Source organism: Megascapheus bottae, chromosome 25 (assembly GCF_031878675.1).
Source record: "Megascapheus bottae isolate mThoBot1 chromosome 25, mThoBot2.hap1, whole genome shotgun sequence".
In the NCBI taxonomy this organism is placed as follows: Eukaryota; Metazoa; Chordata; class Mammalia; order Rodentia; family Geomyidae; genus Megascapheus; species Megascapheus bottae.
In genome coordinates this window covers 7,243,815-7,268,413 of record NC_143533.1, presented here as the reverse complement: position 1 = coordinate 7,268,413, position 24,599 = coordinate 7,243,815, and the positions used below count along the sequence as shown (strand labels likewise).

General features: G+C 38.8%; 1 protein-coding gene across 5 annotated transcripts in view; it reads left to right on the top strand.

Moving 5' to 3' along the window:
- The window catches only part of Map2k5 (mitogen-activated protein kinase kinase 5), a 255,818-nt gene that overhangs the window by 155,196 nt on the left and 76,023 nt on the right, over positions 1-24,599 (top strand). For 3 of the 5 annotated variants that reach the window (XM_090358127.1, XM_090358122.1, XM_090358123.1), the window contains one exon: positions 15,126-15,155. The exons of the other annotated variants lie outside the window; for them this stretch is intronic. In XM_090358127.1, coding sequence (XP_090214253.1) covers positions 15,126-15,155 — 30 coding nt within the window. The remainder of the gene's footprint in view (positions 1-15,125; positions 15,156-24,599) is intronic. 5 annotated transcript variants of the gene reach the window in all.

The window sequence follows — 24,599 nt, the reverse complement described above, 5'->3', positions numbered from 1 at the left end:
CAAACAAATAAATAAGAATCACCCAGCCTAACAACCTTGAGAGAAACTTCTATAAAAGTTTGAAAAAGAGTTTATCATTTTCTTTCTGAAGTCGTTTTTAGATTCTAGGCTGTCATTGTTAGGTCTGGATTGTTAAAGAGCTCAGACTTCAGATTAATCACAGTTGAGTTTACATACCAGCCCCGTGGCTAGAGGTGAGGGTGATCACGACCTATTCCTGCTGTTCCAAATGGCAATGCCTCAGTCCCCTCTGTACTTCTCTACCTCCTTGGGTACATTACAAAGAGCAGAAGTCTGTTCAGTTCTTGGTTTGGGAAGTTTCAAAGTCCAAGTTGAAGGGGCTGTAATCTGGTGGGCCTTTTTGCTGTGTCATATATGAGGCAAGCAATCATATGTGAGATAGAAGAGGAAATTGGACCCAGTTCACTTTTTTTTTTTTTGCTGATTATCTTTTTTTTTAATTTTTTAATTAAAGAATTTATTAACATTGACTTTTACATTATATTTCAAATAACGTATTTAACAAACAAGTATTCAATAAGGGACTCTCTATATGCAATCACTGGCACTTAGATTTTAGAACATAATTAAAATTAGGCTGAGGGTTTGTATGTCATAAATACATATTAATCTATGTAAAACATTATGTCTATAGAGTCATAGATTTTTATGTCTATGTAATTGTGTTTATATTTCCAATACCATGTCCATAGCCCAGATCACTTTTACAGGAAACTATCTGTTCTGAGATAATGAGGGCAGGGATGTCATGACCCAGTCAATTCCCTAAGCTCCCACCTCTGTATACTTTTTTACAGGGGCAGTTTCAACATAAGTTTGGGGGATGGGTACTCAAACACTAACAGTGGGTTTGAACTCATTCATTCCTTCAAATAGACCTTGCTTAAACTGCTGGTGGCACATTGATAAATAAGGTAAGTTTGTTCCCTTCTGCTGAGTCTACAAGATGAAGAGAAAAGCAGAAGAAATGAGAGTGAACACTTTCATTTCTTGAAAATAGGATTGGAATATTATTTAATAAAAAACTTCACTTAACAATAACGTCCCCATAGAGTTACTTTTGGGAGCTTCTAAAAGTTTCCTGGTAGGGTGGCACACAACCTGTGATCTCAATACTCAGGAAGGAGGCTGAGGAAGGAGAATTGACACTTTGAGGCCAGCCTGGACTGTGACACATTAAAACAAACCAAAAGCTTGTTTTTGAAATCACATCCAAGTGAATCACATGCTCAGTAAATATTGGTTCCCATGTATTAATATGCAAAAGAATCCATACTATTCACTACCCTCTCCCCCCCCCCCAAAAAAAAAGTTCAGGGACAGCTGTCTCCAGTGGATCTCCAGCTGTGACTTTGTTTCCTCTTTCAGCCCCTTGGTGATTTGGGTCTGAAGGGTGATAGATGGTGCTAGATGTCCTATAAGGAAACAGCTGCTACCAGCGTTTCTAGACCATTAAAGGCTTAGAATTTGATGTTCCCTCTGATACTGATATTTTCTTATTTTCTTTTTTTAAAAAGTGGAAATAGCTTTATAGTATGTTCCAGTGTACTGCTCTAACTAATGAACCGTAATCATATTACCTGTTGATCAGAAGTTTCTGCTGTAAACTACTAAAAGGCATAAAAATGGATGAGGCCAAAGACAGGACATTTCAGAGGAAGATTGTACAGAAATAGTCGTGGAATAGTCATGGTCCTGGAACTCTGTCCTGGGTCCTCCCAACTCCCTTCTACTAAAGAATATGGAGGAAAGGACATAGAACAGTTTATTTTACCCACTTCCTGCTTTTCCTCCCCTTTCTGCAATTTTCTCTTGATTTCTTACATTGTCCTATTTTTTGACCTAATATTTTGTGTGAATTCAAAAAGGAGTTGCTAAAATCACCCTTTGGCAAATGATGGATCGACTGATTCGGTCCCTTGCAAGGTTTGTGAAGGGATCCAGCTGTCTCAGATTACCATGCCTAAATGTGCATTTTCCAAGGTTGTCAGGGATTATTGTGAATGAACATGGCAGACAAAGTGAAGGAAACATCTAGGAGCTTGCTTTGTGCTCAGAGCTACGAGAAACAGCCATGAGATTGACAGAACAACGTGGAGCAGGTGTTAGAAGTCCCAGCTGAGCATTTTATTATTTTGATGGATCTCAGACTGATTTCAAAGTTTTTCCACAGCATATGTGGAAATTGGTATATACATATACAAATGTACTTAATTTAGAATTTATTAAACCTTGAATCAGTACAAAGTTGATATGGAGAATAAAGAGAAAAGAGAAATCAGCACTGACATCTGACAACATATCTTCAGATGCTTGAAGGATTATCGGTGGAAAAGGGCAAATTGGTGCTTTATAACCATGCAAAAGTCAAAATTAAAGCAAAAAGTTTTAGGACATTGTATTAAATCTATTTGGTGTAAAGAATTTTCTAATGTGTAGATCACTATACCCTTTATACATCTGCCTTTAGAAATAAAAATGCCCCTTCTATCTCTGGGGACTCAAGGGCCACTTGTATTAGGATTTTATGTTTGTCTTTTGCACTTGCTAAGACTAGGGCTTGAACTCAGAAAGTGGGCACTGTCCCTGAACTTTCTTTCTCAAGGCTGGCACTGTACCTACTCGTCTCCACTTGCAGTTTTCTGATGGTTAATTGTAGATAAGAGAGTCGTGGACTTTCCTGCCCAGGCTGGTTTCAAACCTCAGTTCTCAGATTTCAGCCTCCTTAGTAGCTAGGATTATAGATGTAAGCCAACTCTTACATCCAACTTAGGAGAAATTCCTTGAAGTGGAGTTTTTAGTTGCTCAGCAAATAATCTATTGAGTGCCTACATACTACATGGAAGGAGTTGTGTTTGTTTCTATTGAACAAAATAGGGGAAAAAAAATCTCTGCTTCCAAGAAACCACATTTTTGAAAAGGATACCTGATGCTTGTAGGTTGTTAGAAATCAGTAGGATGATAGGAATGAGTGGCATTGGGTCATTTTTTTTCTTGTGATCTAAAAGATCAGAAGGAACCTATCTTCTAGTGGCATCTGTCAACTAAAATTCCATGACACTAATCATTTGGGTAGCTGATGCTGCCAACTTTGAGATATCCAGTCATAAAACCCACTGCTCCTAAAGATTTATCAGTACTTAATTCAAGGATATTAAAGCTGACTTTAAAAATCTTTTTAAGATCCTGTAGAGCATATTACATGCTTTGTTTCTGAACAGAACAATAGTCACTTCAGCATTTTCTGTCATTCTTTTTTTTTTTTTCCTCTCCTAGGCCCAAAACTCAGGGCCTAGCCACTGTCCCTGAGCTTCTTTGCTCAAGACTAACACTCTGTCACTTGAGCCACAGTGCCACCTCTGGCTTTTTCTGTTTATATGGTACTGAGGAATTGAACCTTCTATTGCTAAGCTGCATTCCCAGCCCTACTTCAGCATTTTCTACATTTAGTTAGGAAATTCTTTTACACATATTAACATTTAGAGAGCATAGTAATTTATTTAAAAGGAAAGACAGTAGAATTTGTTTAAATCACTCTTCGTACCCCTAAAGAAAAGATGGTCTCTCCAGAAGAGGACGCCTGTACTGCCTGAGTCTTAACACTCTTGATAAGAGGACTGGAATTGTGATCTTCTCAAAGGAAGTTTAGTGCTATTTTATCTCTTTTTAGTTGTTGGACATCCTCCTGCTCAGTGCCATTCTAACAAGAAGGTTGACAACATAAAATTTTACATGTATATAACACTTCACCAAGCCATTTGGTATTATCTGTCTCATTTAAGCTTCTGTGATGGGAAATTATTGAAAACATTAGTAATTTAGGCATCGAAGATGGTTCCATGTTATAAGTGTTAAGCTTCTCATTTTTAAAAAATTATTGTTATTATGAATATGATGTACAGAGAGGTTACAGTTACATAAGTCAGATAATGAGTACATTTCTTTTTTTTAATTGTATTTTATTGTCAGGGTAATGTTACAGTTACATTCATCAGGTAGTGGGTACATTACTTCTTGAACACTGCTATCTCTTCTCGTATTTTTAACCTCCCTTCCCTCCCCCCACCACTCCAAAGCTTCCCGTTTTTCAAGTAAGGAAAATGAGATCTGAAGAAATCAAAGGACTTTTCTAGAAAGGCTCAATGATTAGAGTAGGTAGCAGCAAGCAGCCAAGTGCCTGACTCATGGGTTGAAGTCTGTTTCTTCTATTATGATAGAGAAAAGAAGCAGATAAAGTAGTTTCCGAAACAGAGACAAATAGTTCATCTAGGTGAGCAGGGAATTAGAAAAAGGGAAAGACTGGATTATTGAGGTTTTGCTAATCCGACAGTTTTTTACTGGGTTTCACCTTATACTGTCCTGATAGTTGTTTGCTTGCTTTTTTATTTGTTTGTTTGTTGTTGTTGTCTTCTGGTTGGTTCTGGAGCTTGAACTCTGGGCCTGGGTGCTATCTCTGAGCTCTTCAGCTCAAAGCTAGGACTCTAGCACCTGAGCCATAGCGCCGCTTCTGGTTTTCTGGTGGTTAATTGTAGATAAGAGTTTCGTGGACTTTCATCCTTAGGCTGGCTTTGAACCATGATCCTTAGGTTTCAGCCTCTGGAATAGCCAGGATTACTGTAGGTAGGATTATAGGCTTGAGCCACCAGCACTGCTCCTGATAGGTTTTGAAATTATCTTTTAGAAACCAAGTCCTAGTTAAATTTTTTTTAAAGGAAACACAATAAATAACCCAGTCTAAGCATGTTTACTATGATAGGAAGGAAGTGAAAACTATACATCAGTAAACACTTCTCTAATGCAGTAAGAGTGTAAACTCTGCCATTGGGAGGCTCCTTGACTAGTCAGTTCAGTAGAGGCCCGTGGAACTAGACTGATAAAAATGAGAGCTGAGGTCAGTGTCAGAGAAGGCATTTCAGTTTTTCACTGCCACTTCATAAACAGCTTGAAATGAATGGCTTAAAGTAAGTTGTTCTGTGGATTAGGAGTTCTAGTAGGTCTGCCATTAGACATAGAATGAAGGGTAACAATCAAGAATCCAAAATGGCTTCACCTGCATGCATGGTACCTGTGAGGAGGCCAGGAGAGGCCAGACTGTGTCTCTTCTATGTTCTTCTCATGTTCTCACTCCTTGTCTTCTCTTAGTCTCTTCACTCCTTCAAACTCTCTTCATTTCCTTGCTTAGGATTCCTGGTGCCTTGTGTTCAAACCCATGATGGTCAAAACTGTAAATCTTTTATTTTTTTTAATTTTCTGCCCATCCTGGGGCTTGAACTCCAGGCCTGGGTACTATCCCTTTTCACTGAGCTTTCTCATAGCTAGTGCTCTATCACTTGAGCCTCAGCACCACTTCTGGCTTTTTCTGTTTATGTGATACCAAGGAATTGAACCCAAGGCTTCATGCATGCTAGGCAAACATTTCTACCACTAAGCCACACTCTTGGCCCCTGTAATTCTTTTATAGGCCAATTTCCGAAATTGCACAGGACCATGCCTGGCATATTCTCCTGATCAAACATAGATTCTTGGTGAATAAGTGAAAAGGTCACATTGCAAAAGAGCATCTACATGGGGTAGATTGTGTTAGGTCCATCTCTCAAAACAACACACTGCAGAAGGTTTTCTGGAAGTGGTGTTGTGTAAGTTCTGATTAGTGCAGTGGATTTGGACGACAGGGTTCCAGCAGCAGCATAAGAGAGAAATATGAAAATAACATCTTATTGGGATGCCCCTTCACCTTGGTCTAGAGAGAAAAGTATAGATTAGGGCTGGGTGTAGTGGCTCATGCCTATAAACTTCACTACTCAGAAGGCTGAGAGCTGAAGATCAAGGCTCAAAGTCAGCTCTGGCAGTAAAATCCTTGAGACTCTTATCCACAATTAATCACTAGAAAACAGGAAGTGGGGCTGTGGCTCAAGGGGTAGGGTGGTAACCTTGAGATGAATTGCTCAGGGACAACGCCCAGGCCCAGAGTTCAAGCCCCACAACTGACCAAAAAATTATAAATTAGGTTGAGATCAGAAAACTAGACCTCACATTGATGTTTTCTCCCCAGCACTAATGTTTTCTCAAATGCCCATAGCAACATGATGCCAAAGAGCCAGTTAAGAGAAGCCTGTACTGGCAGGCCTTAAGAGACCTGTCAGATGATCTTAGAAGGATGTCATTTCTTATGATGATAAAAAGAATTAATGAGTTAAGCATATTTGGTGACAGCTAACTCTGTTTCCTTTTTGTAACCATAAGTCTTCAGTGTGATATAAGCTGCCAGCTCTAGTGGCTCATATCTGTAATCCTAGCTACTCAGGAGGGTGACATCTGAGGATTGGGCCATCCCAGGCCGAAAGATTTGTGAAACTCTTATTTCCAGTTAACTACCAAAAAGCCAAAAATGGAGCTGTGCTCAAGTGGTAGAGTGCTAGCCTTGAGTTGGAAAGCCAAAAGCACCGAGTCTAAGCCCCAGTACCAGCAGAAAGATGGTGGGGTGGGGAAGGAGAGAGGAAGGAAAGAAAGAAAGAACGAAGGATGGAAGGAAGGAAGAAAAAGAAAGGAAAGGAGTCATCCAAATTCATCATAATGCTTAAATATGAGAAAGCGGTAGATATTGATCATTGTAAGCAATGATGTGCTAAAAGGTCTTGTCAGTGAACCCTGTTAAACCCTGATGCTGAAGAGGTTGTGTCCTGTATTAGCCTTCTGCCACCAAATACCAGACCTGAGGAGACATCACTGTCAAGATTTACCACAATCAACTGATGCTTATAGTTCATCTATTGGAAAAAACAACAGCAGCTAATTCCGAAGAATTTATTTTGTTACAGACAACATAGAAGTGCATAATTTATTGTTTATCTGTAGACAGATTAAAATTTCTCAAGCATTAGAGAAGCACTACCACTAAGCACTACCACTAAGAAAGAGCATACAAAAAGCTGTCCCAAGGTAGATGGTGATACAAGCCCCAAAGGAAAATGCAGGCAGATAGTGGCAAAACTGTGGCTAGAGACTTCTGACACTGAGTCTTTACCAGAAGGAGAAGAGGAAAAATATTGTTAGCCAGGTCCTGAGAGGATAGGTAGGTTAGATACTTTCTCCTACTCATCTGTTGCATCAGCTGATTTTAGGTGGGAAAACCATCCTCAGTATTTAATATTTTGAGCTGTGCAAACATTTGAAGAACACTGATTTTTTTTACTAGAAAACTGATAGGCTTAGTCTCATCCTTCATGACTGAACTTCCTTTCTCTTTAATTGATAGTCACTGAATTTCTTCTTTGATAGCACCAAATGGTATCAAAAGACACCTTTGCAGTTATGTGACTTTTAGCAATTTAGTTATATACTCAGATAATTTTCATTAGCATTACTTGTATAGTTGTTGTTGATAATCAGCATAGAACAATTAGTCTACAAAGCCATCTTTTTAGTGAGGAATTTCTCTTTTCTCTTAATAATTGAACAATTAACTGCCTGTGTTTACTATGGCCTAGTTGGAAGTTGCATTCAGCTAGAGTTTGCGTCAGACATGTAGACAGGCAGATAAGTGCACATGCAAACACACACACACACACACACACACACACACACACACACACACACACACACGCCCCTCATCTCTCTGTCTCTGCCTCTGTCTTATGTCTCTGTCTCTGTCTCTCTCTCTCTCTCTCTCTCTCTCTCTCTCTCTCTCTCTCTCTCTCTCTCTGAAAAACAGTGAAAATAATGGAAACAAAACAGCATTATGGGGAAGGAAAGCAAGTGTGTGTTTTAGAACAGCAAAGTTAAGAAGACTAAGCAATGTTTAAAGATTCAAAACAATATCCTTTAGCCTGAGATGTACTTTTTATCATCCTTACCCAGCCATCAGAATGAAGGAAGACAGTGTCCAGCTGGAACAGTAGTTTGGTAGCAGGAGAATTAGAAGTAAAGGTACTAGTGCCTGAGGGGTGGGTCATGAATTAATAATTGCTATGTGGCGGATGAGCCCGTCAGAAGAGCTTGAAAATGAGGAAGTTGCCTTGCAGAGTGCTATCAATCACTCAGTGACCATAACTTCCAGTAATTAGTGTATTTTATGGGCCTTTGCTTCAGTGGCTCGAAAGCACATATGCTCCAGTCACAGCTAAAGTTTGCCGGAGTAATATTCCAGAATGATTTATCCTCCTGCTGCATTGGGATATAACCCTATATTAGGTGAAGATTGTGAACTAAGCCGCAATAAAGTGTAAGTTTAGGTACAGTTTGCCCAGGTTGAGACCGCAATGTATCATGCTTTTCCGCTTTCCTGGTGAGACTACAGCAAGCAATCATTCTTAACAGTGAAACAAATAAAGCAATTAAAGAGCCCGTATTAGAGTGTTGTACTTGTGAATTACTGTTGCCCTCTCCCCATTAAGTGTCCACAGTAAGAAGCCTGTTTCGAATTTTACAAAGCCACTGTATTCAAACCATCTCTTTGCAATGCTGTCTTGCAAAGCAAGTATTATTACTGGAAATCTGGGTTGGAAAGCAGGAGTTTCTGAATGACAGAGGAGGTCTTGATTAATTTCTTCGTGCTGCTATGTTTGAGCTCTTCAAGTTAAAATAAATGTACTTTTTATTTGTGGACTCTGGTGAAGATGAATAGCTCTTACGGAGCACTCCTGATGGGAATCTCAAGTTGGGTCGCTTCCTACCCAAAGAGACGAAAATCGTGCTATTCACAAGCTCCCAGGAGAACATAGCCCTTAATGAGTTGTAGGCTGTGGTTCACCCACATAACCGGAAGTTGCTCCAGCCTTTGCACACAGGGCGCATCATTGCCAAACATCTGTAGAGCCCAGCGTTCTAGTCATTTAACAAGCTCTGCCATGAACTTACAGTACGACCTTGGGCAAATTAATTAAGCTGTGTACTGCCATCGGAGAATGCTTCTATGCTAAAGAAAGCCTCAGAGTACATAGGAAAGCAGTATGTGAAAATAAGTTGGCTATGTAAAGGATATGCATGCTTCAACTATTTTCTCTTTAGAATGAAAATATTCTATACCACTTTTAATGATGGGATCTTTGAATTTCCTAAAATAGACAATCAGTAAAAAGCTCATTCACCAGCCATGGAAGGAAAGGTGTACACAGTTTGAGGCGTTCATTAAATTTATTATCCCATCTTTAATTTGCAATGTATTAGGATATCATGCAAGTTAAACAATAATAGTAAAACAAACTAATTGTCTTTAATTAAAGTGAATTAGGTTTTGATTTTAATATATTTGATGTAGTGGGAACTGATCATGTAGAGGGTCCCAAAGGTTATTAGGGCATATTTCTGTTGGGCCTGATGGTGTCAGTAATAACCCTGTTCCTCATAGTTGTAGACATGAACAAATATGTCACTTCATCAGTCTCTGTTACTGGCACTTATGCCCCTCCACAGGGGTTGCAGATTCCACAAGTTATCAGCTAATGGCGTTATACATTAAAAATTGAAGCTTTCCTCACTCCAAGGCCTTTCAAGGCTTTGTTCTTAAGCCCTAGACACTTTGGAGTGCAGCTGCAAACTATAGGCAGAAGATTAAATTAATTTGTAACTCTTCCTCTCCTCCCCTCTCTCTCTTTCTCTTTTTTTTTTTTTTCTGGTCCTACATTACTAAATCCTCCACATTTAATTGAAACCCTACTTCAAGATGCTTTGTGTTTCTGTGTTCTTTGTTGTCAGTTTAACCTCCAAAGCATTTTAACACTGGTAAATTGCTGTTATATCCTTCGGATTGTTTTTAAACCATTCAGCCAGAGGACAGTGAAATTGATACATGGGAAGAAAAGTAAAATCTTAGGATAGATTTTAAGGTATTTAATATTTATTATGGTTCTTCACCAGCATAGTTTCAGGTGATTTAAACTCTTTCCCTAGGACTGTATAAATTGGTCTTGGGATGTAATCTCACCTAGGGAATTTCATGTAATCCAGTAGTTAAGTCTGATGTTTTTACGTTGCCCTGTGTCTGAATTTTTTAGAGTGGCTGTTGAAGTTCTGTGAAATAAGGTTTAGCTTTCAGAGCACAATCTAAATGCAAAATCCTTAAATGGAAATTTAATTGTGTACAATGTGCACAAAGTAATTAAGAACGAATTTCAGACTTCAAATTCCTCCTTCAGCAATATTGAGAATGTTTATTTTCAATTTTCAGGCATGCCAAGAAACATAGAATGTCTAAATTAAGAATGAAAATAACCCAGTGCTCTTCAGTATAACTGTAAACTTAAAAGTAGTCCCATTACAATGACAGTGTAAGTAGATGATCACTAAAAATACATGTCCTAAATTAATGCACTGGGGTTTTTTGGGGCAATAGTAGTGTGTGTGTTCTCTTTTATCATTTATAGTCCCAAGACAGTAATTATTTTATCCAAAATCCAGTTAAAACATAAAGGTTTCTATCATGTAGTTAAATATGTGACTATTAGGATCTCACAAGTATACTTACTACTTAAATTATAAAAATCCAACATACTTAAATGCATCTGACTTAAAGAGCAGTTTATAGATTGTTTGAATAAAATAAAGATTGATATGAGAGCAAAGGACTGGTGACTTACCTCTGTAATCCAAGCTATTTAGGAGGCTGAGATCTGAGGGTGAAAGTTCAAAGCCAGCCCCAGCAAACAAATTGTACAGAATCTTATCTCAACCAATTAAAAAAAAAAAACAAAAGTGGAGCTGTGTCTCATGTGATTGATAGAGAGCCAGCCTTAAGCAAAGTAGCTAAAGGACAGTGCTCACTCTCTGAGTTCAAGCCCCCAGATTCCTAGTTCTGTACTGAAATGTTTGTGGTTTCTTTTTATTTAAATATGTCCCCAACTCTTAACCATATTCAGAGCTACTTTTTTTGCCTTTTACATAATAAATTAGTTTTCTAAATCTTAAACATTGGGAATTAAAATGCAATTTTTAATTTAACATTAGATAGAATACCTTCTCTTTTTCCAAACCCAAAATAAGTAAAACCTTCCCAAGTATTTTATAACGTGAGCCACTCCCCTCCTGGGAATAAAAAGCATGTGAGACTTGTGTTTGATGGATTTCTGGTGCTTGTGTGCATCCACATTTTTCATTGTATTTTTTATTAAATAAATAAAATAAAACTGATCTTAAGCTGCCTATGTCTAAATGCTTCTTTTATAAAGATGATAAAGGGAAGATTTCTATTGGCTTAGCTCTAATCTGTTTGCTTTATTGCTATTCTTTTTTTTTTTTTTTACTTTAACTGTTAACCTATTTATAAATCTAAATCTACATGCAAAGGTCATTGGTTGGCTGAACTTAAACCATTTTACTCAGTAAATTTAATTAAGAAAATACAGTGCAACTCATAAGCAAATGAGTTTTTTTTCTAGTTTTAAACCAAACCACCCTCTTGAGTGCTGATTGCCTCGCCCGACCCCTGGTGATACAGAAACAGGCAAAATTAAAAAGGACATTAAAGCTTCATTAAATCTGAAACACATTTAGTACAGTGACATATCTGCAGGCCATTTCAGGGAAGATTACATACTCTCTTTTGTAAGTTTCCTAATTTATAATACCTTGACAATAAAAACTGGGGAAATATAAGTAGATTAATAGACCAGTAAGGGTAAAAGGCATAGAATGGCCCCGGGTCCGTCTGTCTCTGAAGTACTCACTCAAAGCATATGTGCTGTTTCTCCACATAAGGGCTCTGTGTTTATTTTGACTTCTGATAGAAGCACGAACTTGTTCTTCATGCAGCTATATCTGTTAAGAGCCCATTTTCCTTTCTACTTTCTCCTATTCAAGCTTGATGAAAGGGTTCTAGGACCTGGCTATACATTTTCTTCCACTTTGCCATAAGACAAATAGTGTGTACATGAACACCATTACTGCCTTAGACCTGCAAGGATAAAGGCATAGATAGATAGATAGATAGATAGATAGATAGATAGATAGATAGATAGATAGATGGATGGGGCAGGTTCCTCTGCTGGTGTTTTCAGTGCTGCTGCTCTTGCAATGGCACCTACTAGTCAAGACCAGGGAACCATTTTCAGTCCTATAAGTTTAAAGCGGCCATAGCTAGTAGGATATCTTAAAATCAGTGTTTTGTTGTCTTTGCTTTTGTTTAATTACAATTTTTTGTGTGTGTGCTTGTACTTGGGAACTTGAATTCTGCACTCAGGCACTGTCCATCAACTGTCTTTCCCTTTTAGTCATGGGGCTTAAAATCAGGGTCTGACCTCTGCCCCTGAGCTTTTGTGTTATAGGATAGTGCTTTCCCACAGCTCCACTCCTGGTTTTCAGGTGATTAATTAGAGATAAGAGTCTCATGGACTTTCCTGCCTGGGCTGGCTTCAAACCAGGATCCTCAGATCTCAGCCTCCTGAGTAGCTAGGATTACAGGCATGAGCCACCACCACCCAGCTTTCCCTTAGCTTTTTTGCTCAAGACTACAACAACCCTCTTTCCAGCTTTTTGCTGGCTACTTAGAGATAAGAGTCTCAAGGACCTGGGGGCTGGGAGTTTGGCCTAGTGGTTAAAGTGCTTGCCTAGCATGCATGAAGACCCGGGTTCGATTCCTCGGTACCACATACATAGAAAAAAGCCAGAAATGGTGCTGAGGCTCAAGGGCTAGAGCTCTAGCCTTGAGAAAGTCCAAGGACAGTGCTCAGGCCCTGAGCTCAAGCCCAGGACTGGCAAAAAAAAAAAAAAAAAAGAGTCTCAAGGACCTTCCTGCCCCACCTGACTTCCACTCATAATCCTCAGATCTCAGCCTCTTGAATAGCTTGAATTATAGGCATGAGCTATCACTGCTAGGCATAGAAGCAGAGGTATAGTTGACAGGGAGGTCTGTGATTCTTTTGGGTTTCAGGAAAAATCCACAGAACACAAAACCAGAGCCAAGAATGCTGTGTTTTCCGGTTCAAGCACTGTCACCTGTCCCCAAGCAAACTAGGACCAAGAAGCTCCCACCCACCAGCTCACACTTGCACTTTTACTCTGTATTCCTACAGAGCAGTATTTTACAGAATGAATGTTATTGGCAATCCTTGCTTGCCTGCCACTGATTATAGATGGCACATACTCCCCAATCTGCTGGAGCCTGGCCTTTACATGGAATCTTGATGACTTGAGTAGTGGGAGCTCTTGGGTTGAATTGAGAGGAATTCACATTTTTGCATTATCTTTTCTATTCTTTAAGTCCTCCATTTCTCATTTCTTAATTCTTTAAGCTGGAAGAGCCAATGGTCAATGCCTGCATCTGTTAGGTAGCAGGTAGACAGAATTTTTCCATGGTACCCAAGGATACATTCAGTATGTACTCTAGAGAATGGTATAGTAACTATATGGACAGAACGTTCTACATGTGTTACAGCAATTTATATGATAGCTTTTGTAGGTAGGAGACCCTTGGTTGGCTTTTTGTACAATTCGAAATGAAACTATAAGTAAAATTCCTGGTCTGTGGGTAAGCATGATGCTAGGTAACAGGTTTTAGTGATCTGTCATTGCTTAACAGGCCAGTACAGAATGATATAGCCACCACAGAAATCAGTGATTCATCTCAAATCAGTAATCATACCCTTATTGACCGGAAACACACCATCTTTTCAATTCTAAGCCAAACTTACAGCTTATGTTAGATAGGGACAGAATCAAGTCAGGGAGAACTGAGCGTCCCCCTTCCTGATTAATAATAGTGTAGAGACAAGAGGCATAATAACAAAGGCTCAGGGAAAGTACCTAGGACTGAGGTTCTAAAGCAACCTCAATATTTTTAAAATAAGTGTGCAACTTCTCAAATACAGATATCATGATGTTCCAGAAAGAACTGGATTAAGTCACAAATGTTGAAGAGTCTCTGGGTTTCCATTGATTAGCTATGTAGGAACCCCTTCCGTGGAACTTGGGGATTTTTATCTGTGAAACAGATTGATGTTCTCTCAGATCCATTCCAACTTTAAAATTCCCTGATGTTGCTTTTTTGTTTTGAAAGTAGTTACAGATGAAGCTGGGCAGCGGTGGTCCACTCCTGTAATCCTAGCTACTTTAGGAGGCTGAGATCTGAGGATTGAGGTTCAAAGCCAGCCCGGACACAAAAGTCCATGAGACTCTCATCTCCAGTGAACCACCAGAAAACTGGTAGTAGTGCTGTGGTTTAAGTGGTAGAGTGCTAGTCTTGAGCTGAAGAGCTCAGGGGCAGCGCCCAATCCAAGAGTTCAAGCCCAATGACTGGAAAAAAATAGTAGTTACAGTTGTATACATGAATATATGAGGTTTCAGACCTGAGGCTGGACCATGTGGTGAAGTGCAAATTTTCACCATCATTTTAAGTTGGTTATATGTAATTGTTAAATTTGATAAAATCAAGCCTATTTTTTTTTTGGCTGAGTAATTTTGTTTTTACATGTGAAAAGCCAAGGAGCAACTAATCCAGAACTAAAAACAGTTTACAAATCAAGCTGAAACAGGTTAAAAGATTTACTTACCCAATTTCAGACTTTAGACCACAGTTCTTTCTTCATGCTGTTTTACAGTGGCTATTTCCTCCACTGTCAGTAACACTTTTCTTCTAACTGTGACAAAGAATAGATGAAAAAAACTTAACAGGTGGATACAAATAATGGCACGATTTTCAATTTTATAATGTGATCCATTCATGCCTTTCTACAGCCCCACCTTTATGCTTGTAACTGGGGGCGGAAAAAAAAACAGCAACAACAACAGATCTGTAAACTAGGATCAAGGAGACATTCCCATATTACAAGCTGAGTTTTATATCTCTGACTAGAAGAAACTGACACACACATATAATGTGAATAATACCCACAGAGCTGAGAATATTCCTAAGAGAAACCATGTAAGAGTAATGCTTGGTTATTAACTTGAGGGTATTTTATTGGGGAATACAACATTGTCTATTAAAAAATGTCCATTCTAAATACAGCTCATAATGTAATTACAGTAATAATTTAGTTCATGCTTGGAGATTGTGAGCTTTTTTGTTTTTAATATTTGCTAGATGCAACTCTGAAATTTAGTGCTTGTCTGTCTTAAGGAGATCTGCCCTGCATGCAAATCTCTAACTAGACAAATGTTATTTCCTTTCCCAGCTTGCTCTTGGGAGGTTTCCATATCCTCAGGTAAGATTGCTCATTACTGCTGTTGGCCGCTGTGACGTTCATTCCTGTGTATGAAGGTGCAGGGAGCAATTGTGAACATTTGAGCCACATACAAATAAATCTGTCCTGTTACATTGAAAAGTGATATCTTAAAGGAGTCATTAGAAGTCTCTATTGATTTTTGATTTTTTTTTAACTCCAGATTTTATTTTTTTCCTCTTTGTTAAAGGTTGACAAATCATTTGAGATGTATTTCCTTAGCTGGCCCACTACCATGTGCTCATACTGAGTGTGGACAAGGGGCCCAGCATTTTTTATATGCTTTTTAAGCTTTTAGATTCAGTTATAAAATGATTTGAGGTATAACATTAAGATGAAATGTAAAATTACCTAATGTAGGTCATTATTTTTGCGAGGCCAATAGCCATCCCCCCCAGTTTTAAGTGTTACTTTTTTTTTAACATTTTAAACATTTTTCTACCTTTCTTTTCATTTCTCTAAGAAAAAAATGATGTGTTATGCTAACATTACAAATTCTGATCTTTGTAATTTCTTTGCAGTGTTTATTATAGAAAGGTGGTAGAACTTAACATCTAAAGCCATTTTGTGGTTTGGAAATGGTTCCCCAGTGTGTGGGAAAATAAGCCGGGTGTCTAGAAGGGTGAAAAATGAACGGCTTGACTCCTTTCCTCGGGTTGATGCTCACTGTTTTTTCTGGCATCTTGGTCTGTACAGGCCAAAGTGCCTGGAGGCATGTCTGATTTAAAGGTGGTGTTGGTCTCTGCTCTTTAAGCATCTATTAACTTGCTATTATTATGCAAATAAGTGTTGTATTACACATACTAATTTATGCATGGTTAGATTATGCAGATGCATCACAAACATGGTTATTGAATAATAGGAGAGGGCTCTTTCTCTCTACTGTCTTCATAATCAGTTTTAAGCATAGTCTCTTGATACCCATGTGGACATTTTAAAGAGCCTTCACTGACTGAAATGTCTCCTTCTCCTTTTCCTTCACAGTTAAAGTCATTAGTTAAGTGGAAGAGAAATTGTCCAGGTTGTTAGGTGTGAGAATAGTAGTCTCACTGTTCAAATTTGTAAGCTTCTTTGTTTAATCATTTTCTTAAAGAAAAAACATCTAAAATACAACTGTGGGGCATGCATGCAGTAAGATTTTAGTGTATACAGCTTTGCTGCTAGCTCTAGGTAGCCCATCAAATTAAAATCACATTTTTAAGATTTAGAGCTCATTAGATTATTTATCTTAGTAAATCTGTTTATTCTGCCAGAAAATTTTAAGTAATTCACTGTTTGGCCAATTTTTGTAATCCTGTAAAATCTTTCAAGTGAACAGATGAGGCCCTATACATCTCTCAAACAGAAGTTAATAAAAACATGTAAGTCATCTAAACAGAAATTTCATAGACTGAATATATAGCAATCCTTTTGAAATTCCTAATGTGGAGAGTAATCAGTGAAATTTGGTGAGTAATGAATCCAAGAAGTGGATTGCCATTACCCTTGACAAATGGAGTACTTGAAAAAGGTGGTAAGAAGCATGGTAGCTCACACCTGTAATCCAGCTACTCAGGAGGCTGAGATCTGAGGCTCAAGGTTCAAAGCCAGCCCGGGCACAAAAGGACCTGAGACTCTTATCTCCAGTTAACCTCTAGAAAACAGGAAGTGGAGCTTGGTTCAAGGGTAGGGTGGTAGCCTTGAGCTGAGGAGCTCAGGGACAGCGCCAAGGCTGAGTTCAAGCCCATGACCCACAAAAAAAAAAAAAAAAGGTGATGAGATTGGGGGAGAGGCTGTGTATCTGTCTAGATTTGCTCCCATGAGTGTCTGAGTACACATTTACTTCATTGGTCAAGGGAAAGGTAGAAAATTCTAATATGCAGTCCTTCATAGTTAGCAATAGCCTTCATGCCAGAGTAGGAGAAAACTATAATTCTTGAATCACAATTGGTACTTTCATTTTACATAATAGAAATACGTTTGATGTCATCAGGCCTTATTTCCTAAATCTTTCAGCACACCTTTGGAAGCTTCATTGCTAAACTTAATAATGGCGGGGCCGGGAGTTTGGCCTAGTGGTTAAAGTGCTTGCCTAGCATGCATGAAGACCCGGGTTCGATTCCTTGGTACCACATACATAGAAAAAAGTCGGAAGTGGTGCTGAGGCTCAAGTGGTAGAGCTGTAGCCTTGAGAAAGTCCAAGGACAGTGCTCAGGCCCTGAGCTCAAGCCCAGGACTGGCAAAAAAAAAAACAAAAAAAAAAAAAACTTAATAATGGCATTTGTGGCTTGGTTTTATTAGAGGAAAATTATAAGTGCCTTTCTACCCCTCCTTCCTATCCTCAAATAAACATGTATATTTTTATAATGTCACATTATGAAATTATAATTATACATTTATCATTTGAATTATAAATTATATAATTATTTGATGATTCTATACTCATAATGATAAAAATCACACCTTCTATGGCTCCAACTGTACCATAAACTCCTAAACATTCCATGAGACAGCAATCTACCCCTTTCAGATTGGCAAAGGAAATTACCACTGAACTGCATCTGGTTTGGTTCCATTGAATCCCAAGCAGAATAGGTAGGAATGAGTCACAGACTCTAAGGGTTGAAAGGAATCTCTGATAATTATATCAAACCTCTCCACAGTATTTCCAAAAACTAAACATTCGTACTCTTGTATAGCTAGTGACAGAAAACCTACTTTATAAAGCAATCTTGGATCTGTCACCCAGTTGAGGACTACTTAATCCTAGTTTTCACTCACTAATTTGGTGAGATACATAGAAAAGTCATTTATATATTGTTAAACTCATATAGTTTTGAATTCTTCTGTACCTGGGCTGAGATTAGCACTGTGAAATGGCTACCCAAACCCCCTAAAAACTGAGTCTCCTGATCTGAGCTGTCTTCACCAGTGGCAGTTGATGTAGAGTAGCCTACAGGACTGAGCTCTGGACTAAAAGACAGAAGATTAGAAGCACAACTACCCCCAAGTCTTCCTCCTTGCTTTGTAAACTCCCTGAGAACTTAGTTTATTTCTAGATGACAGTCCTGATAATGTATTATTCCTCCCTGATTAAAAGAGATAGGTTGCTCAGATGAGAAAAAGTACAAAGGGCCATCCACCCTGTCCCTACTGTGGGACTGTAACACAAAATAGAATTTCCCAGTACCAGCGGAAAATTGGGAAAAGGGTGTTCTTAGCAACTTTCTAACCAGAACTGGAGCAGCAATCAAGGCTGGAAAGATCCAGCTCTGAAGGAGCCAGCTTTGAGATCCTTTCTTCCCCCAGCCCAGCTTTCATGCTGCTGACAGGGTCTTTAGCAGCCCCTCTTCCAACTGGTGACACTGAATTCTGGTAGGGTACATGGGAAGAAAGGTGCTGGGAAGATATTAGGGAGAGTCAGTGGCCTGGGACCAACAGAAAGATTAAAGGTGGTAGGTTTTATTCTATGTGAATTTCATGGTTTTGTGGACCAGATGTAGATGTTGGTTGTATGAAAACAGGACTTGAATTTTCATTAGGCTTTAGTGTTGCATAGCCTCATTGGCAGGCAATTTAGGATTTTATAGGAAAACAAAAAGGTCAGGGGCCTTCACCATAAATAATAACTGAGGTGTTGAATTTATGTAGCACTCTTTCCACAAAGAGCCCCTGAACCCTGTTGTCTGACCCCTGCAGGAAACTATACACAGACTGAGATAGAGCAAGGCAAAACTCCTGTTAGGGAGGAGTAGGTTCACTTAGGTCTAGGACTTGGAGGCTGCTAAACCCAGTGACTGACACTGTTATCTTAGTTTGGTGGCTGTTCATTCCCCTGCTTTGCCTGTCATTCATCCCTCTAACCCCTTCTAGTTTACCTTATCTGCCCTAGAGTGACTTCTTTCATTGAGGGAAGTGCTGAGTATTTGAGGATTGCTCCATTGTAGACAAGATCATCCCCTAGAGGACTTTTGCAATTCGTGTGTGTGTGTGTGTGTGTGTGTGTGTGTGTGTGTGTGTGTGTGTGTGTTCAGTAGAGAGACTGAGAACCCAAAGGGTCTCGGAGCTCTTACCAACACAACTGACATGGGAATTCTACGTGTCTATAGAACATACTCTGCAAAGACTGGGAGTTTGGCCTAGTGGTAAAGTACTTGCCTTGGCATGCACAAAGACCCAGGTTCGATTCCTTAGTACCACATACATAGAAAAAGCTGGAAGTGGTGCTGTGGCTCAAGTGGTAGAGCTCTAGCCTTGAGGAAAGCCCAAGGACAGTGCTCAGGCCATGAGTTCAAGCCCCAGGACTGGCCAAAAATAAAAAATAAAAATAAATGAATAAAAATAGAACCTACTCTGCAAAAAAGAATAATAAGCATTTTAAAATGCTTTTCAGCTGGACACTACTGTAAACCTAGCTGTTCAGGAGCCTGAGATCTGAGGATCGAGGTTCAAAGCCAGCCAGAGCAGAAAAGTCTGTGAGACTATTATTTCTGATTAACTACCAAGAAGTCAGAAGTACAGCTGTGGCTCGAGTGAAAAAGCTAAAGGATAGTACCCTAGGCCCTGAATTCAAGCCCTGATACTAGCACTAAATAAATAAATAAACAAACAAACACATCTTCCAGAGATATCTCAGTTTCTCAAACAATTTAGCTTTAATACTAACCTGGAAAAATGTGCAGGTCTGGATAAGGACTGGAGCTATGTATGGTTAATCATGTAGATCCAAATTCAGTTGACTAAAAAACATGACGGTGGGCAATGGTTTGTTTAATGACACCATAATTTAGGAGAAATGGAAAGGATTGCCTACTAAAAATTGTCATTGTTCCTTCGAACTTTATAACAGAGCCCTGCATTAGAACAACAGAAAATACACTAGGGAGTCTTCTAGAAGCAGGGTCCGTGTCTGCCGTGGCAGTGGGAAATTTGGTAAACAAGATGCCACAGGAAAGTGAAGATAATAACAGATACAAATGTATTTAAAGTACTTTTGCATGGATAAAAATATTGTTATTCTTTTGGCTATAATTCCTGGTCTTGGTTAATAAATTATATCAAAATGACCTGAAGTTAAAAAAAAGCAGGGGAGGGGGGTGGGAATCTGAGCAAATAGTGCCCCTGGTATTGTAAAGCTTTGAATGTTTTCACACCCCATTAATTTATTACTTCTCTTTCTTCATCTTTAAATTTCATTTTTTTTCAAAAATTCCGACTCCCCGCTGCTGCAGTGATTTTCATCTTGTTGTTAATTTTCCCTGCTCCATATGGAGCTCCAGACATTTCACCTGGAGGCTGTACTAGATTTTGCTGTAGTGATCGTACTTCCGGAGGCCAAAACTGTCATTTAGGGTTCCTGGTGCATCTGTCTGCGCCAGGCTTTTCACTGGCATAGGAGAGTGTGAATAACAAATTGGATGCACCTGAGATTCGGATGATTAGTGTGTTTTGCGAATCTCCAGGACTTGTAAGCAGATAGCTCTTGGGGAGGGGGCGGAGGGCTAAACGGGTGGTGAGTGAGTCTGTACTCACTTACATTTGGGGCTTTGCTAGGGAAGTGCAAACATAGTAGGCAGCCTGAGTGCAGGGAGAGTAACAAATATTTCATCCTGCCTTGTCATTGATTAGAAAAGAGCCTTTAATTTCATTTCACCCCATGTTGTGATTAATTTGCATTCTTTGTCAGAAGTTAATGGAGTTTTTTATGGTTCACTCTGAAATCCTTGAAGACATCAGACTTGATCTGATGTTTATACAACCGCCAGCGGAATTTTTTTCGTTTGATTGATGGCAAGCTTGATGTTATTCCAAACAGCTTTTTAAGCTGTTTTTAAGAATTATTTGAATAAAATGCAAGGAAGATATTGTTGTAACGATCAAGATTATCTGTTAAAAATCTGTTTCAAATGAAGACGATGATAAGTAGTAAAAAAAAAGGGTGGGGGGAATCAAATAGATAAGAGGAATAGTAGATAGTGGATAGTATCAAATAGTAGATTATTTGTTAAAAAAAAGAACATGGAAGATTGTTATTCAAATAAATGATTGCAAAATGTAGAGGAGATCATTTTATTGAAGAAAACATATACCATTATATGGCCAAATAAAATAATTAAGGCTAAGGTAAAAAAAAAAGTGTGAGTCTCAAAGACGAGAAACCTTCAGTACAGTTAGCTGTTTCTCATTTGTTCTGCCAGCTTTTGCCATCAGTGGACGAAACCAAGATCTGCTGTTCCTAATGCAAGGAAGCAGGGCTGTCAAGGCTGTTAGCTGAGCAAAACGATGACATATTACTTGTCTCAATAGAGGTATTCTGAAATCTCCATACAATTTAAACATAAGTCATTAGTAGAGGATGTTAGTGAAAGGCGGGAATTCCTGATGGTATAAGGACCAGCCTTTCCCACAAGATAGTCCGTAAATGAGGATACCTTGTTGTTCAAACTAAGGTACCACAGCATTCAGGGACAAGAGAAACGTATGTTTAACCCTCTCTGAGTCAGAGTTTGAGAGGAGCTGTAGGTGGTGGTCTCCTTAGAATCCCCACTACTCACCATGGAAGTATGTTTTGCAAATGCTTTTTGATTACTAATGCCATTTGTTTGATTTGGGGGCTTTGCCTTGCTTCAGCTCAGTCTTGCTTTACTGTGATAGCTGCCTGGGAGACTTACTCATAGGTCAAAAAGCTACTTATGGGAGCACTTTCATTTAAAACAGATTAATTTATTTGCTGTATCTGAAAGTTTGCTAAATAACTGGGTGGTTTTAATTGAACTTACTGCTTTCTGATCCTTATATTAACATGATCTAAGGTCCTTCTTATTATATGCAATCCATATTATTGACCAAATTTGCCCTGTTTTCATTTAAATGTAAGCAGCTTGTCAAGGAGAAAATATCTTGTTTAACTTGGCTTGGAAACCTGCTATTTTAATGTGTTGGCTTTTTGCTTTTTTTTCTCTTTCTTTTAATTGACAGACTAGCAGTTAAGCATTCATTTATTTTTTAGTAATAAATTGTTCTCTGGATTGAGATTTTTGTAATAGAATGGAAAGCCTATGTCTTAAGACTGTTAAAACATTAAACATTAATGACAAAATACTAGAGTTTTTAAGCTTATTTTTGTGTTTTTTTATTTTGTTTTGTTTTGTTTTGCCAGTCCTGGGCTTGAACTCAGGGCCTGAGCACTGTCCTTGGGCTTTCTCAAGGCTAGAGCTCTACCACTTGAGCCTCAGCACCACTTCTGGCTTTTTTCTATGTATGTGGTACCAAGGAATCGAACCTGGGTCTTCATTCATGCTAGACAAGCACTTTAACCACTAGGCCAAACTCCCGGCCTTATTTTTGTGTTTTAAAAGCCTTTGACTAGTATGTTGCTACTAACATTAAAGTTGATGATTTAATATTGCCTTATATTCAATATTAAATTTAGGTCCGAGATCTCATGCCCAGAATTGCAAAATGCCTAAAAGTTTGCCCTCTTTGAAGAAAGGCATTGGAGAATCTACCTTTTGTTGCATGAACTTTTGAAAGATCAGAATATCAGAGATTTAAGTAAATCTTAAATATCTAACGTTTCAGGAAAAGCTCCCTGTCAAGAAGTAACAGTAGTAACAGTACCTACATTCTAAGTACTCATCTCTAATTGTCAGGTCTTTTCTAAGTAACTAAACAGATTTCCCCTGTCCCTGTCCCTCTCCTTGTCCCTCCCTCTATCCCTCCTTTCTTCCTTTCTTCTTCCTTTCCTCCCTTCCTCCCTCCCTCCCTCCCTCTCTTCTCTCTTTGTAGTACTGGGATTTTCCCCTTACTAGACCAGCACCAGACCTGAGCCACGCATCTAGCCTAAATATTTCTGTTTCATTGTTTATTTTTATCCTCATTGTTTGAGATATTGAAATCTATATATATATATATATTAAGATACTGATAATCTAAAGCCATTAAATCAGATTTATTTTCCACAAAATGCAGAGGGAAGTGGTATGAAGATGCTCATTTAGGGGTTGTTGGTGTAGCTCAAATGGTAGAATGCCAGTCAGTGAGAGAAAGCATTAGATACTGAGTCAGGTTTGCCTCTTCCCAGAAATTTTTTTGTTACCAGAACCAGTTTCCTCTTCCCAATATTCATTTCAAACATATCCTAAGATCTCAAAACTTTATATACTTCTCTTCTGCCAAAGACAGAAGATGAGTTCCTAATCCATCCTAAGATAGAAGAACAGAAATGGAAGAGAAACCTGTCCTTTGAGGTTCACTGTAGTACAAATTCAGTCAAACAAATCTGAGAGACTCTTATCTGCAATTAACTAATAAAAGGGAGGGAGTTGTCTTGACTCAAGTGGTAGAGCACTACACATGAGCCAAAAAGCCAAATAAGGGATTGAGGCCTTGAGTTCTGCATACATATTACACACACACACACACACACACACACACACACACACAGAAGAAATGGAAGAGAAATTATCCCCAAAGTATATGTAGCTTAGAAATACTATGTTTTCCATGAAAAACAAATTGTTTGTCAGTACCTCAATTGTGATATGTATATGTATCTAGCCAGCCAGGTTGTTGATGCATGACTTCTTTTGAAGTGCTCACCTTAGGTTGGTTTGGTTTTATATTATCAATAAGACAATTGTGGGGGGACCAGGAGCCTAGTGGTAGAGAGTGCCTAGCATGCACAGAACCCTGGGTTTAATTCCTTGGTACCACATACATAGAAAAAGCCAGAGGGGTGCCATGGCTCAAATGGTAGAGTGCTAGCCTTGAGAAAACTCAAGGACAGTGTCCCAAGACTGGCACCAAAAACAAAAGCAAAACAAACAAACAAAAAGACAAAATTCTTGTGGTATATCTATCTCAATTTAGTTTGACATATATTTGTCACTGTGCCTATTGCTGTAGTAGCTTATTTTAGCAGGAATAAAGCAAAGGCAGTCCCAGCTCCTATAGGAAGAGAAACACATGGCAGTAGACTCAAAAAGAGCCTTCTAAGAGGCCAGGAGTTTGGCCTAGTGGTAGAGTGCCTGCCTAGCATGCACGAAGACCGGGGTTCAATTCCTGGGTACCACATACATAGAAAAAGCCAGAATTGGTGCTGTGGCTCAAGTGGAGTTCTAGCCTTGAGAAAGTCCAAGGACTGTGCTCAGGCCCTGAGCTCAAGCTCAGCACTGGCAAAACAACAACAACAACAAATAATCTTTTAGGAGCTGAGACTCAAGCTGAAAAAAATGTGATCAGCTTACTTTAGGAAGCCAAGGGGCCAGAAGAATGCAAAAGAAAAAAGGATGTAGGCATTGAGTTCAAAAGAGATGCATCTGGGCAGACATATAGATGCTTTATTTGGCATCTGTCCAGTGCTTTACCTAAAGGGGACTACTGTCATTACTTTTTTCTCCAAACAGTTTAGCAATTCTCCTACGTAACTTTTAAAACACCATAAGG